The following is a 16,001-nucleotide window of genomic DNA, read 5'->3' as shown; positions in this document are numbered from 1 at the left end:
ACAATCTAAGTATTTTATTTTGCTTGATTAAACCTTCTCACTGTTCAAGAAAATGATTTATCAAATAAGACTTAATGAGTCAAACAAAATTAATGTGATAGGTTAAAAACAGCTATCTTATTTTAATAATCACTACTGACTTGAAAGTAAAAAAGTTTCAGTAACATTCCCTTAGATTCCTTTAAGCAACTTTCAACAGTAAAGCCCTCAAATTTCTTATCTAACAACACTTACCTTGGTATGGTAACACATTTAGTATTACAATTCTGAGTGGTGATGGCTTTCTCAAGCTCATCTAATCGTCCTGTTTTCTTCAGCTTCTTCACCAAACTTTTAACTGCTTTCTCACACCACTTTTCTTCCTGTCCATTCTGCTCTCCTCCACCAGCTCCTCCAGATCCACCAGCTGACTTCTTCCATCCCAACAGTCTCTTCACAACTGGTGGAGTGAATGGCAAGATGGACGACATGTTCTTACCAAAAGCGGTGGTCCACTCTAAGAAAATATCCTCCTTAATCTAACCTAGAAGAGACACCGAAAGAATAGTTTAGAGGCTAACTTTACAATCAACCACTAGTTTCAGCACAATACCAAAAGGCAATTACAAGATGAAAGAGAAATTCAAATTATTACTTTCACAACAGACATTCAAAAGTTATCTTTTTCACCCTTGAAAATATCTTTACTAATTTAAATGAACTGTGAAAAAAACAAATTCTTCTAAAAACAAGACAATGTTGTAAGTGGATAAATATAATACTTTTGCAAGTAAAATCTCGTATCTTTATCAACACTGGACAAGTTTCTCATTACCCATACTACTTTATCTTTAATTTTAATAGGATCAATAAAATATTTCACCAAAAGAAAAGTTTTCCTCACCTTTTGGCATTTCAATCTATTCTCAAAACTCGTTAACAAAGATACTTTTTAATTTACAAGCCCAACAACCCCAAAGTTTTAAACTTTCATAGCTAATTATCATAAAGGAAAATCTAAAGTTATAACAAAGGAAAAGGCATCAAGTGTGAAGTAAACAAGAAGGAAGAAATAAAAGTAAAAAGAGTCTGTGAAGAAAAGACTTGGTTCACTTTTACTATCCCCTGAGAAGACTTTTAATTAAGCTTCTTTTAAAAAATGTTCATTTTTATCTAAGTAACAACACATATAGGGAATAAAGTCAAATACAGCTCCTCTTCTTACACCAAGGTACAAATTCCTTAAAATCTTTTAAATTTATTCTTGCTATTTATACCTCAGTAATGATAGCCCTTGAAATATCAAGTTTAGATATACTTATCGACTTTTCTACAAGAAAATCAGGATTTACACCACAGCTACTTGCTTTCTTCCAACTTTAAAAATAACTATCTCCCAACTGTGTTTTTGTACCTGATGACATTAGTAGTAAACTACTGTATAATCATGTGCTCCTTTCTGTACAACTCTTTTCCCTACAGCTAACTGTGTTAGTTTTTCATTTACCCAGTTTTCTAAACAGCTACTGCAAATTCTTCCCACACTCTCCACAAGCCCTTCAATTACAATTTAATGTCAATGGCTTTAATCTCAAAGTAAGAGATAAGATAATTTGCCACTTGAGGACAGAACTGCAGAGTTCAGATTTGAGAAGAATGGAAAATATTTCAAAATCTAGCTCTGAGAATTCAGGAGAAAATCCAACTACAGCAAAGTGAAATAACAAACTTTATCAGGTATTTGCTAACAAACTTTATCAGGTATTTGCTAGATTATATACCAGAAAGTATTCCATAAAGGAGTTTCACTTCTAATTAGGATGTAAAAGATCACAACAGATCATTACTTTCACCCTAACAATCAAAACAAGACAGGAAAGATATAAAATCATGGTTTTTCTGAACCCATCAGGAAGTTTAAGGTGCAAAGTAACCTGAGTGGAACTAAATTCCAAAAAGTGTTGAGTCTTGATAGAAAAAGGAACCCAAAGGTGGTCTCTTTCCTGGTGGAGCAGCTATGGAGGAATAATCCCACCACAGTGAGAATAAGCAGAAATCAACCTAAATTTTAATACATTTTAACAGTAACATTTAAGCTGACAAGATATATTAGAATTCCAAGGATTCCACAGAACAAGTCTGCACTACTCAACCACTCAATCCCACAGACCTACGCCAAGTGTTGGCTAAAATGTGCCAAAGGGTCGAGGACAAGGCTGGAAAGCTGAGATAACCCAAGAAGCTAAAGGTCTTCTTCAAATGCCTTGCAAAGGAGAGGTAAGAGAAATTAATCCAAGAGATTCCAGACACTTGAGCTGCCTAGGCTGAGGTGGGACAGGAGAGCTGAGACAAGAACTTCTACGGAGATACTCTGTAAATTGAACTACCAAGGCTAGGGTAGGAAAGGATTGCTGAGAGAAAGCACTGGAAGATATAAGAGCCTGAGGGCAGCACTCCAGAATCACAAAAACCCAGAGAAAAGCAGAGAAATCACCCACAGTTCAGAAAGCTGATGGCTCAGATTACAAAGTACACGGAGAGAACTAAAATTACAATAAGACAACAAATCTTGTAGAATCTTAAAACGCTTGAGCTAATCAAGCTAAAGTTGCGAACAAGCCGAGAACTAGGTCAACTACACACACATCTTATCACTTAGCCTCACAAGAAATGATTGATTTTACACAAACATTCAGCATTCACTCAAAAATTACAAGACAGAGAGGAGCAAACCGCAGTCAGAAGAGGACAGTATTCATATAATCAGATCAGAGGGCCTAGATTTGGAGATTACTATCTTCATCATTTTAACTATGATGAAAACTGATGGAAGAGATAGACAGCATGAATAACCAGAGATTTTTATCACAGACTCTGAAGCTATAAAAAAAGATCACAGGGAAATGTGAGAAATGAAAAATACAATATCAGAAATTAAAGATCTCTTTAGATGGATTTAGAAACAGACAAAAATAAGCAGTGAATTTGAAGACAGGCCAAATTAAAGTGCTCAGATTTAAACACAAAGAGAAAAAAAAAGGTGTGGAAAAAAATCCCAGAACATCCAACATCAAATGTGAACTTGGGTTTAAGTGGAGTATAACTGGGGTCCCAAGAGATGAATGGGGCAGAAAAAGCCTAAGAAGAGATAATGGTCAAGAACACTGCCAAATTGATATCAGACATCAACCCACAGATGCAAAGGAAACAGCTAACAGTCAATCTGCTGAATATTTCAACCTACTGAATATTAAAGATAAAAGTAAAGATAACGGAGAGCTCCTTCCCCTTAAGCGGCCATCTCACATGAAACAAAGCCTTCAGCCAGCAGAGCAGATGCAGGAAAGCCTCCCACTTCCCAGGCCTAAGGGAAGATCCCCTGCCTCAGAGGGAGGGGCAGAACCCGATCTGGGAGGGCGGGGGGAGCAAAGCCTACTTGTGCACCTGCCACATGACACGCTGTTCACGTGCAGCATCCCTGCGGCCTACTCCTAGAGGAAGGCAGGAAACAGCTCCACCAGCAGCAGCAGACCAACGTGCCCTGATGCTGAGGAATGAGTACAAAGAAGAGCTATCTGAAAACGCTTCCTAAGACCTACCTGACTTCACACTCAGCATGCCTGGCTCTAGATGAGTGACCACATCGTTGTGGTTATCCAGGTCATTAAGACTTTTAAAATATAGTATTTCTGTGTATCCTTGCCACCTCTTCTGCTTCTGCTAGGTCCTTACAATTTCTATCCTTTATCATGCCCATCCTTGCATGAAATGTTCCCTTGATATCTCCAATTTTCTTTAAGAGATTTCTAGTGCTTCCCATTCTATTGCTTTCCTGTACTTCTTTACATTGTTCACTTAAGGCTTTCTTATCTCTCCTTACTATTCTCTGGAACTCTGCATTCAGTTAGTATATCTTTCCCTTTCTCCCTTGCCTTTTGCTTCTCTTCTTTCCTAAGCTATTTAGAAAGCCTCCTCAGACATCACTTCATGGCAAATAGATGGGAAAACAATGGAAACAGTGACAGACTTCATTTTCTTGGGCTCCAAAATCACTGCAGATGTTGACTGTAGCCATGAAATTAAGACACTTGCTCCTTGGAAGAAAAGCTATGACAAACCTAGACAACGTATTAAAAAGCAGAGAATCACTTTGCCGACAAAGGTCCGGATAGTCAAAGTTATGGTTTTTCCAGTAGTCATGTATGGGTGTGAGAGTAGGGCCATAAAGGCCGCTGAACGCCAAAGAATGACGCTTTTGAACTGTGGTGTTGGAGAAGACTCCCGAGAGTTACTTGGACAGCAAGGAGATCAAACCAGTCAATCATAAAGGAAATCAACCCTGAATATTCACTGAAGGACTGATGTTGAAGATGAAGCTCCAATACTTTGGGCCAGCTGATGCGAAGTCAACTCATTAGAAAAGACCCTGATGCTGGGAAACACTGAAGGCAAGAAGAGAAGGGGACGACAGAGGATGAGATGGTTGGATGGCATCACCGACTCAATGGACATGAGTCTGAGCAAGCTCTGGGAGATGGTGAAGAACAGGGAAGGCAGGCGTGCTGCAGTCCACAGGGTTGTAGAGAGTCCAACGCGACTGAACAACCAAACAACAACTGCTTGCAGTTCTTTTCCTTTGAATTGGTTTCCGTCGCCACTTCCTGTACAATGTTACCAATCTCCGTAACACTGTAGTTCTTCAGATCTAATCCCTTATATCTATTTGTCACCTCCACTGTATAACTGTAAGGGATTTGATGAAGCTCATACCTGAATGATGCTGTGGTCACTCACCTAGAGCCAGACATTCTGGAGGGTGAAATCATTGGGCCTTTAGGAAGCATTACTACAAACAAAGCTAGCGGAAGTGATGGAATTCCAGCTGAGCTATTTAAAATCTTAAAAGATGATATGCTGTTAAGAGTGCTGCACTTGATATGTCAGCAAATTTTGAAAACTCAGCAGTGGCCACAGGACTGGAAAAGGTCAGTTTTCATTCCAATCCCAAAGAAGAGCAATGCCAAACAGTGTTCAAACTACCATACAACTGTGCCCATTTCACATGCTAGCACGGTTATGCTCAAAATCCTTCAAAGCTAGGCTTCAACAGTATGTGAACCAAGAACTTCCAGATGTACAAGCTGGATTTAGAAAACACAGAGAAGCCAGAGATCAAATTGCCAACATACACCGTATCATAGCGAAATCAAGGAAATTTCAGGAAAACATCTACTTCTGCTTCACTGACACTAAAGCCTTTGATTGTGTGGATCACAACAAACTGTGGAGAATTCTTAAAGAGATGGGAATACCAGAACACCTTACCTGAGAAACCTAAATACACGTCAAAAAGCAATGGTTAAAACTGGACAAGGAACAACAGACTGGTTCAAAATTCGAAAAGGAGTTTGACAAGGCTATCTATTGCCACCCTGCTTATTTAGGTTCTATACAGAGTATATTATGTGAAATGCTGGGCTGGATGAATCACAAGCTGGAATCAAGACTGCTGGGAGAAATACCAACAACCTCAGAGAGTGGATGATACCACTCTAATGGTATAAAGTGAAGAGGAACTAAAGAGCCTCTTGATGAAGGTGAAAGAAGAGAGTGAAAAAGCTGGCTTAAAACTCAACATTCAGAAAACTACGATCATGGAAACCGGTCTAATCACTTCATGGCGAATAAATGGGGAAAAGTGGAAACAGTGGCAATTTTTCCAAGGAGCAAAACTGGTTTACTGCTGCTAAGTCGCTTCAGTCGTGTCCGACTCTGTGCGACTCCATGAACGGCAGCCCACCAGGCTCCCCCGTCCCTGGGATTCTCCTAGCAAGAACACTGGAGTGGGTTGCCATTTCCTTCTCCGATGCATGACCGTGAAAAGTGAAAGGGAAGTCGCTCAGCCGTGTCTGACTCTTCGCGACCCCATGGACTGCCGCCCACCAGGCTCCTCCATCCATGGGACTTTCCAGGCCAGAGTACTGGAGTGGGGTGCCATGTTTACCAGTTTAAAAGAAAAAAAAAAATCAAGCACCTAATTTACAGTATACAAGAAAAATCCTTATGATTCTCTTAACTGATGCAGGAAAAGAGAAGCCCACGACAATGCTAATTTAACATCTATTGTTGTTTAGTCACTACGCCGTGTGTGACCCTTTCGTGAACCCATGGACTATATAGCCCACCAAGCTCCTCTATCCATGGGATTTCCCAGGAGAGAATACTGGAGTGGGTTGCCATTTCCTTCCCAGCAATCTTCCTGATTCAGGGATCGAACCTGAATCTCCCACATTGGCAGGCCAGTTCTTTACCACTGAGCCACCACGGAAGCAATTTAATATCCATCCACGATCAAAAACTCTTAAAGAGAATTAGAAACAGAGACGAGCAAGAAGTTCTTCATTCTGGAAAAGGATAACTGAAAAACTACAGCTGGAAACATATCTAATGATGAAACAACATTAAGTCCCTTTCCGTTATGACTGAGGATAAGACAAGGATGCCCACAGCCACCATTTCTATTCAATAACGCACTGGATGTTCCAGCCACTGCAATAAGGCAAGAAAGAAGTAAAACACATAAAGACTGGAAAGAAAGAAGTATATTCTCTGGTGATATGACGGTCTCTATCGGAAACTGCATAAAAATCTATAAGAACACAGGTAAAATTAGCAAGTGAGCCAGTAAGGTTTTATGATAGAAGGTCAACATATAAAACTAACTGTATCTGTACATACAAGCAAAGAACAAATGGAAAAGGAAATTTAAAGAAATACAATACATAACTGCAACAATAAAAAACCTGTAGGTCCATCTAAATAAAGATACTCGGGACCTTTCTACTAAGAAATGCAAAATATTGGTAAGGTAAATGAGAGAAGACTGAAATGAATAGAGACCATATTTATAGACAGGAAGACTCAATATTATTTAAATGTCTATCCTTCCCAGTTTGACATAAATGCAGGCCCTGTTGAAATTTCAGCAGGATTTTTTTTTTTTAAGAAATCGATATGCTGATGCTAAAATTCCCATGGAAACAGGAGATCTAGAACAGTAAAACCAATCTTGAAAAATGAATGATTTTGGAGGACTTATACCACCTTATCTCAAGACTTAGTAATCAAGATCATAGAGTAGGCATAAGAAAAATAAACAGAGTGAAATACAAGAGTTCAGAAATAGACACACACATATACAGTCAACTCATTTGCTACCAAGCGAAGTGAAAGCCACTCAACTGTATCTGACTCTTTGCAACCCCATGGACTATACTATCCTGGAATTCTCCAGGCCAGAATACTGGAGTGGGTAGCCTTTCTCTTCTCCAGGAGATCTTCCCAACTCAGGGATTGAACCCAGGTTTTCAGCATTGCAGGCAGATTCTTCACCAGCTGAGCCACAAGGGAACCCCAATAGTGGAGTGGGTAGCCAATCCCTTCTCCAGCAGTTCTTTCTGACCCAGGAATCGAACCAGGGTGTCCCGAATTGTAGGTGGATTCTTCACCAACTGAGCTATCAGGGAAGCCCTTGCTACCAAGATTACCAAGGCACCAAGTCAATCTATTTTCAACATTTTTTCAACAACACAGAAAACAGTAAGCCTCAATCATGATCTTATACCATCCTCAATGGGAAAGGAAAATCTTATCTCCAGAAGGAAACAAAAAAATACTTTTATATCCTTAAGATATAAAGAGCACGAACCGTAAAAAGAACTATAACACAAACCTCATCAAAACTTAAAATGTTTGCTTACCTAAAGACACCTTTAAAAAAAATGAGTAAGTCACAGATTAGAGAAAAAATATGTTATAAATATATATGGCAAAGGACTACTATTCAGAATGCATAAAGAAATGAAAGTCAAAGAAAAACGTGAACTCTGTTTTTAAAAAAATAGGCAAAAGACAAATTACAGATATTTCATGAAGAGGATACAGGAGTGCAATAAGCACATTAGGAGATGTTTAATACCAACATTCTTCAGAAAAATACAAGTTAAAACCGCAATGCATTTCACATCTAAAATGGTTTAAAAATATTCTGACACCACCAAATGCTGGTGAAGACATAGAATCTACTAGTTTGCTATTGCTGCTATAACACATTATCACAAACTCAGTGGCTTAGAACAATACAGTTACCGAAATGAGTTTCAATAAATTAAAGTCAAAGTATCGTCAGGATTGGTTCCTTCCAAAGAGTCTAAGAGGAGACTTTGCTTCCTTCCCCTCAGCTTCTGTGGGCCTCCTGTATCCCTTGGCTTTGCCCCATTCCTCCATCTTCAAAGCACATCACTTCCATCTCTGCCTCCGCTGTCACACTGCCTCCGCTTTCTGTAACCAAATGTCCTTCTACCCTCCTGCCAGGACACTTGTGTTTACATTTAGGGTTCATCCAGGTATTTCCCAAAAACCTCCACATCTCAAGATCCTGAACCACACCTGGCAAGTCCCTTTTGCCATATCAAGTAATATTCACTGGTTCTGGGGATTAGAACATGGGTGTCTTTGGGGACCATTAGTCGGCCTGACATGTGTACCAGAATGCTCACACCCTATTGATATGAGTGTCAAATAGTTGTGTGCCTTTGGAAGACTAGCAAGCTCCTACAAAGTTCAACATACATCTACCCGATATCAAAATAATTTCACTCCTAGACATATGTTCAAGAAAAATGAAAACTAGGTTCACAAAAAGAGACTTGTACAAGAATGTTCACAGCAGCCATATTCACAATGGCCCAAAACTGGAAATGGCCCAAATACCAAGAAAACTGGGGGAAAAAAAATTAAATTGCCATATATTCGCACAATGTACTACTACTCAGCAACAAAAATGAGTGAACTATGTATACACTTCACAACACAGATGAATCTCAAAACGATCATGCTGGGGAAAAAATGATAAAGTTATTACTTAAGAACAAAATAAACAAAATATATACTGATCCCCTCATGACTTCTAACAAGTGGGGAAACTAATGTAGTGACAAAAGTCAAAATAACTGTCTCAGGAAAAGTAGGAGCATACCGAGGAATGCTTGGCCAGAGGCACCAACACCTTTCTGGCGTGATAAAATTGTTTCCATCTTTTTTTGAGAAGTAATTACATGTGAGTACACAATTACCAAAACTCACAGAACTGAAAATTTAAGGTTTGGGCATTTGTCACATGTAAATTACAACTCAACTGAAAATTAAAAGTTTGGGCATTTATCAGATGTAAATTACAACTCAAAAAAATTAAAAAGCACCTAAACAAACACACTAAGAAGTTCCAAATAAGCAAAATTAAAAAGGTTTCTTAACTAAAAAAGTTACCAAACCTTCAATATGCCAACTCATACTGGAAGTTTCAGAAGGGAGGCGGTGGCAGCTGACCAACAATGTATGTAAGCCTGCACGTGTCTGCCCACAACCCGGAGGCGAGCCTCTACAAGCACTTCTAGGTGTACTGGTGAACAGGGACAGGTGTGGTGGGGGGCGGGGTTGTTACCTAAGAACAAAACTGAGAGCCCAAATGACATCCAATCACAGACTTAATTGGGGCAGTGGTGGCAAGGCTGCTGTACAACGGGAGTACGCTTACTATTCAATAAGCAAGTATAACTCTCAAAAAAGGACTCTGAATTCTCAAAAGGTCATTCTCAAAAATGATCTTCCAGCTAAAGATACTGAGGCCTTGGTATAGTTTGCTAGAAAATAATGGTCACAACCTAATTATCAATAATTATAATCATATTCATTCCCCTCAAAAGGAAAAAACAACAGGTCCCCAACCTAATTCAGGAGACTGTCCCAAGGGTCCCAAATTTCATAGATTTACTTGGCCATAGTAACTTTTTTATAGGGACATCTCTGGAATTCCACATAGCAACACTGACATCCTTGATAGCCCAACTGTGATTTAGATGCTAAAAATTTGAAAGGAGTCAAAAAATAAGATTATGTGACTTCCTTTAAAGTTTTCCCACTGTGAGGTAAGTAAAGAACAATGAGAATTGCACAGTAGATAGCACATTAAGCTGTCTAGAGTGAGAGATGCTGTAAAAATGCACATAAATAAACATACATAAAAATGCTATATATTATAGTATACTAAATATTATAACTGAAAATACTGTAGTATATAAAACTACAACCTGACAAAATAAAGCAGACACATAAAACTTCACCAAACACATGTAGACATTTACAAACCAAAGCAGACATTTGCAACTACATGTAGACGTTTACAAACCAAAGCAGACATTTGCAACTAACAGGCAGCAAAAAGCGTATTTGGCTGCGTTTTAAACTCTGCTGAGCTCCTACTGTGTGTCACAAAGCACGCTCTAGCGGAGCCAGCTGCATGAGCCTCAGTACCATGTGACAGTCCTATCCCAGCGCTGAGAACCTCTGGAAGGGAGACGTATCACAAAAGCAACAACAGAGCAGAAGTGTGACGAGAGAGAGAGAAAACGAACAGCAGGCAGAAAGTTCAGTATGTTTGAGAGACAGGAAACATTTCAGGAGTTACAAAAAAAGAAAAATAAATGCAGGTATTGCTGGAACACAGAGTACAAGGAAGCAACAAGGTAGGAGAGAGGGAAAAGCGAGGCCGGTCCAATTTAAAAAACTGAAGACAGAAGTTCCTGCTAATATTAAGAGCATTACTTCAGTGATTGCACAAACAATTCACATGTGTTACTGGCCAAGTGGATATGGACAGTTTAGGGAAAAGGAGGATTTGAAGATAATGGTCACTAACCAGTGTAAACTAAGCAGCACGGAATGGTGCATTAATCACTATTCAGAACACAGAAACAGAAGCCAATCTGAAAACAGGTTACAGGGTCAGTATTAATACACGGCCTTACTCGTGTTCATCACGTGACCGGGGGCAACAGAAAACACAGCAGAGGCCCAGCAGAGCGTAGTCAGCGGAGGAGAGCTCACACCCAGGCAAGGCCGAGCACGCAGCCCTGCGGGAAGGCTCGCATTCAAAGGACGCTCCAGGCGCCGGACAAGCGCCACACCCATTTTATCCTCAGAACAAAACTTAATCCTAAATTGTAAGAAAGAGCCCTGTTCCTTGCGAAAAACTGCCAAAACAAGCAAATACAGCAAGATGCTATCTAAAAGTGCCTATACCTTTAGTTCAATTAATTCAGCCATGAGGTTTACAGCTAGGAAAATGAATAAAAATCAAACTTTTACATTACCAGCAGAATGAAAGGGATTCCCAGTGTCAGGAAGAACCTGAGTAAAACAGGGTCTCTGTTTCCCTTTTGTTAGGAAAAATGTTTCCTGTGAGTTAAGATGTATTCTTAGGGTTGAAAACTTCCTATAAAGTCTTTTATAAAAACTTTTTTCTTCATGGAAATGAAACATGGAAAGTTTAAGCCTATTCTGGGTCATCTAAATGACCTCATGACCTAGTACAGCCATGATTTCAGTGTCCCATGTCTTAGAAAGAGCAGTTATGATCACTTTGGAACTACGTGATCGCTTAAAGTTACCAGTCTTAACTTGTCATGTCTTAGTAATCATGGCTGGTTAACTCCTGGCTTATTATCTCTGGATAATTTTTCAATTATGCAATAAAATAATTTTTGCAATAATGCTAATTAGTTGGGCATTTTAAATAGCTAAGTTATCATATATTTAGCCAAAAGTTTTGTAATGTAAACAGACTGAGTTTAGGTTTTTATAAGGTATCGATTTCTGCATGCTCCAACTTGCGGACAAAATAGAGTAAGAAAACAAGAAAATTAATTTATGATCAAGTTATCAAAATATGAATGAATCTTTTACATCATACAAATTTCCTTCAATAGTGTGGTAGCAAGCTCTGTACTCAAGTCAGAAATGTTTTTCTCAACATCTGCAAAAATTGAAAAGTTCAGATACTAACCCTGCTCCTAATTCCAGCTGTGGTACTTAAACACAGTGCAAATTTCAACAGAATAGGAAAACTTCACAGCCAAAGAAGATTAGTAAAATTGGGATTCCAAGATTACTCACTGGAATGTTTCAGTTAAGTAAGAGGTCTGATTATCCTGAACTAGCAAATAAAGCCCTCAAGTTATTAATAACTGTAAAACAGTTCTGCAAATGGCATTCCCTACATTTCATTTCAATTTGCTATTCTTTGTATACTGTTTTTTATTCTGATAAAAAACCCTATCAACTGAATGTGTATTACAAAAAAAAAAAAAAAAAAACAAACCCTCCAAATCCTAGAATGTTTTTTTCATTTCCTTACATTCTTTTAGCATACAAATTTATACTTAAATCAAAATATGATACAATTTTGTTAATTTCTAAAGAGATCTCTTTCTGCATTCAAATGTAGTAGCAAACATTTACTAAGTGCTTACTCAATGACACAACACATTAGTCTTAACAGGTAAGCATTAACTCATTTAATTCTCTTAAGAATTCAGTGGAGTGGGTACTGTTATTTACAAAGGAGGAATCTGAGACCCAAACAGATACCTTTAATTTTTTAAAGATATTGCTCCTTCTAGATATTCTTATAGTTTACATTTGTTTTTCACATTTAGGTTTTAACTTACCAGGAATTTCCATTTAACGGGTGAGAGGGCAATCTCAGTATCTCCTTTAAGGATGCCTATCTTACCAGCGGGTGTGTGCACGCTCAGTCTCTCAGTTGTGTCCAACTCTTCTCGACCTCACGGACTTAAGTTAGCCCGCCAGGCTCCTCTGTCCAAGCGATTTCCCAGGTAAGAATACTGGAGTGGGTTGTCATTTCCTCCTCCAGGGGATCTTACTGACCCACGGATGGAAACTGGATCTCCTGTACTGCAGGCGGATTCATGACCACTGAGCCACCTGGGAAGCCCATTTTATAAGCACCACTTATTAGTTTATCTTTTCTTTACTAATTCAAAATGCCACTCCTGTCACATACCAAAGCCCTGTAAATAAATGTCTCACTCGGGACTTCATATTCCGCCCCCTGGCGTGCTTATTCATACCTACACTACTGCTACTGCTTTCAGGCAAGTTGCGATATTTGAGAAGCGAGTCCTCCCTCACTCTTTTTTTAATCTGGATGTTACTTTTAATTTGATGGACTTCCCTGGTGGCTCAGTGGTAAAGGACTGGCCTGCCAATGAAGGCGGCTCGGGTTCCATCCCTGGGTTGGGAAGATCTCCTGGAGAAGAAAAAGCTCCCCGCTGCAGTATTCTTCCTGGGAAATCCCCTGGACAGAAGAGGCTGGTGGGCTACCCCCACGAGGCTGCAAGAGTTGGACGCACCTTAGTGACTGTGCTTCTCCAGTGGCTCAGCTGGTAAAGAATATGCCTGTAATGTGGGAAACCTGGGTTTGATCCCTGGGTTCAGAGGATCCCCTTGAGGAGGAAACAGCTACCCACTCCGTATATAGTCCATGGGGTCGCAAAGAGTCGGACATGACTGAGCAACTTTTAATTTCACTTTAGTGACTAACAATGACTTTTAATTTGATGTTGTCAAATTCCACCAAAACCCTATAGAACTTTGGAAGTGCAATGAATTTGTATTGATTTATGACACTATGTATTCTCATTTATGAAAAGGAGATATTTCCACTTATTTTGGACTTAATACCCATCAGTAAGTTGTCTAATCTTCTGCATAAAGGTGTTACACATCTCACTAAATTTACTTTTTCCTCCAATTATCTTGAATTTTATTGTGGCTAGAGTGTTTTTTTTTTTTAAAATAAGTATTTCAGACATACAAAAATATATATTGAAATACCCTTGGATCTCCCATCCAGCTCTGCCAACTCTTAGCGTTTTGTAGTATATGATTAGATATAAGACATGACAGATGGATTTAGCTAAAGTCCCCTATGAACACCTTTATTATCCCACTGTCCTTCCTCTTGCTTCTCGAGATAGCCATGATTTTGACTTTCCCCAATGGTCATTAAGAGGTTTTGATACACGTGGTATCCGTAACAATCAAGTTTTGCACACTTCTATAAATTTGTGTCAAACTTTGCCACTGCTCATGTCGCGTCATTTCTCTCATGCCAATAGATACATAAATAATCTTCAACTCTAGGGCATTCATTTTAGCTGTCATATAGCATTCCACTGTATGACGCCACAGTTCAGTCTCTAGTCTCCTTCTAAAGAGGAGGTTGTTTCCAATTATCCACTCTTACAAGTTCCCATCAGTAGTTTGGCATATAACTTCTCATTCATAAGGAGAGCTCTTTAAGGACAGAAACTTCTGAACTTTTTGATCAAAAAAGAAACCCCACAGCAAGAAAAACGATTTTTCACTGCAGCCCCCCTCCACACACTTAAAACAGGCATTTTATTATATGTTATCCTCTGCCATCACTCTAAATTGAGGGTTGTGAACTACTGATGACTATGAAATCAACTTAGTTGATCCTGAGCAGTATCTTTTTTAGAAGAACAGAAAAGAAAAAAATAAAAACAGAATACAGCAGAAAACAGATCACACTCAATTTCAAAAATTTTAATTCAGCCTGTGTCTCATATAATATCAATATATTTCCCACCATGGAAACATATGGAAAACAAGGCCTTAGGACATATACCAACAAGTAGAAATGATGCCTGGCAGGACGTGCACATATACATCTTTACCAAGTACTAACAACATGATTACACCAGGGAAAAATGAGTTCCTATTTTACCCACTATCATCAACACATTATTTGGTCCCTCAAACTTTCACCAAGAGAGGAGGGCTGTCAACACTTAGCACTTCCCCAATTACAAAGAAATTTGAGAATCTTTTCATGTTTACTGATTTTTCAGGATCCTGCTCCTTTGAATCGTTTGTTCACATTCACCATCTTTTTCTTGTCCCTGCGCTTAGTCACTCAGTCATGTCCAACCCTTTGCAACCCCATGGACTGTAGCTCACCAGGCTCCTCTGTTCATGGAATTCTCCAGGCAAGAATTCTGGAGTGGGCTGTCATTTCCTTCTCCAGGGGAACTTCCTAACCCAGGAATCGAATCAGGGTCTCCTGCACTGCAAGCAGATTCTTTACCAGCTTAGCTACCTGGGAATTCTTCATATAATCATCTTTTGTTAATTACACAAGCCACATATATCTTCACCTAGCAAGTGACTTTTAATGGCCTTTTTAAAATGAAGTATTTCACTTTAAAGTGCTCAAATTTATCAGTATTTTAAGTTATGTATACACTTATACCTTCTTGGATCTTTCCATATGCTGTCACCTTTTAAAAGTCAAATTGCAAAGTTTTGCTGTTCTATTTGGCTGCAATCTATTTTGGTGTGTGATGTAGGGCAGGTATCTTCTCCCCAACAGAAATAATCAAGTACACCAGTACCATATACTCAATCACTTCCCTAGTGATTACAAACGCTACTGTGTTTCTAGGCTTTTTTCTCCTTTCCTTCCATTAGTCTATATCTGAAACAAATACCAACATGTCTTAACCATTAAAGCTACAGAATTATGTCTTGGTATCAGACAAAATGAATTCTCTTTCACCTTTCTGCGATTTTACTTGGAATGACACTGAATATAAATAAGTAGAGGAAAATTGATATTTATGATACTGTATCTTCTATTCATAAACACAAGTATATTTTCTTATAACTGAATATTATATGGGTCTTATAATTTTTTCCATTAAGGTCCCACATATGTTTTTATTTTTTCCTAGGTATTTTGTAGTTTGTGTTGCCATTTTAAAGGGTGTCTTTTTTAAATTCAGATTTTGCTTGTTGCTGGCATTGGTTTTTGAGCCTTGAACAACATTAGAGATGCTGAGCCTCCACACATTTGAAAATTCACATGTCACTTTACAGTTAGCCCTCTATATCACAGTTCTACATTTGAAGATTCAATCATGAATGGGGTAGTACATAGTTACTGGGGGGGGGGGAACAAAACAGAAGTGGAAAGGCACAGTTCAAGTGTCAACTGTATTAACTTAAAAAAAAATCAACTTTATTGAGGCATTGCTTACATACAATAAAATGCACAAGAGTTAAATATATAATTCAGT

At 38.7% G+C, this 16,001-nt stretch overlaps 1 protein-coding gene across 2 annotated transcripts in view; it reads right to left on the bottom strand.

Moving 5' to 3' along the window:
* The window catches only part of SMAD2 (SMAD family member 2), a 92,603-nt gene that overhangs the window by 60,431 nt on the left and 16,171 nt on the right, over positions 1 to 16,001 (bottom strand). For both annotated transcript variants that reach the window (XM_040264528.1, XM_040264529.1), the window contains exon 2: positions 235 to 523. In XM_040264528.1, coding sequence (XP_040120462.1) covers positions 235 to 470 — 236 coding nt within the window. In that variant the 5' untranslated portion in view covers positions 471 to 523. The remainder of the gene's footprint in view (positions 1 to 234; positions 524 to 16,001) is intronic.

The sequence above is a fragment of the Oryx dammah genome, unplaced genomic scaffold (genome assembly GCF_014754425.2).
Source record: "Oryx dammah isolate SB20612 unplaced genomic scaffold, SCBI_Odam_1.1 HiC_scaffold_22, whole genome shotgun sequence".
Taxonomy (NCBI): domain Eukaryota; kingdom Metazoa; phylum Chordata; class Mammalia; order Artiodactyla; family Bovidae; genus Oryx; species Oryx dammah.
The sequence above is the reverse complement of the archived record's forward strand: the minus strand, read 5'-3'. Positions and strand labels throughout refer to the sequence as shown.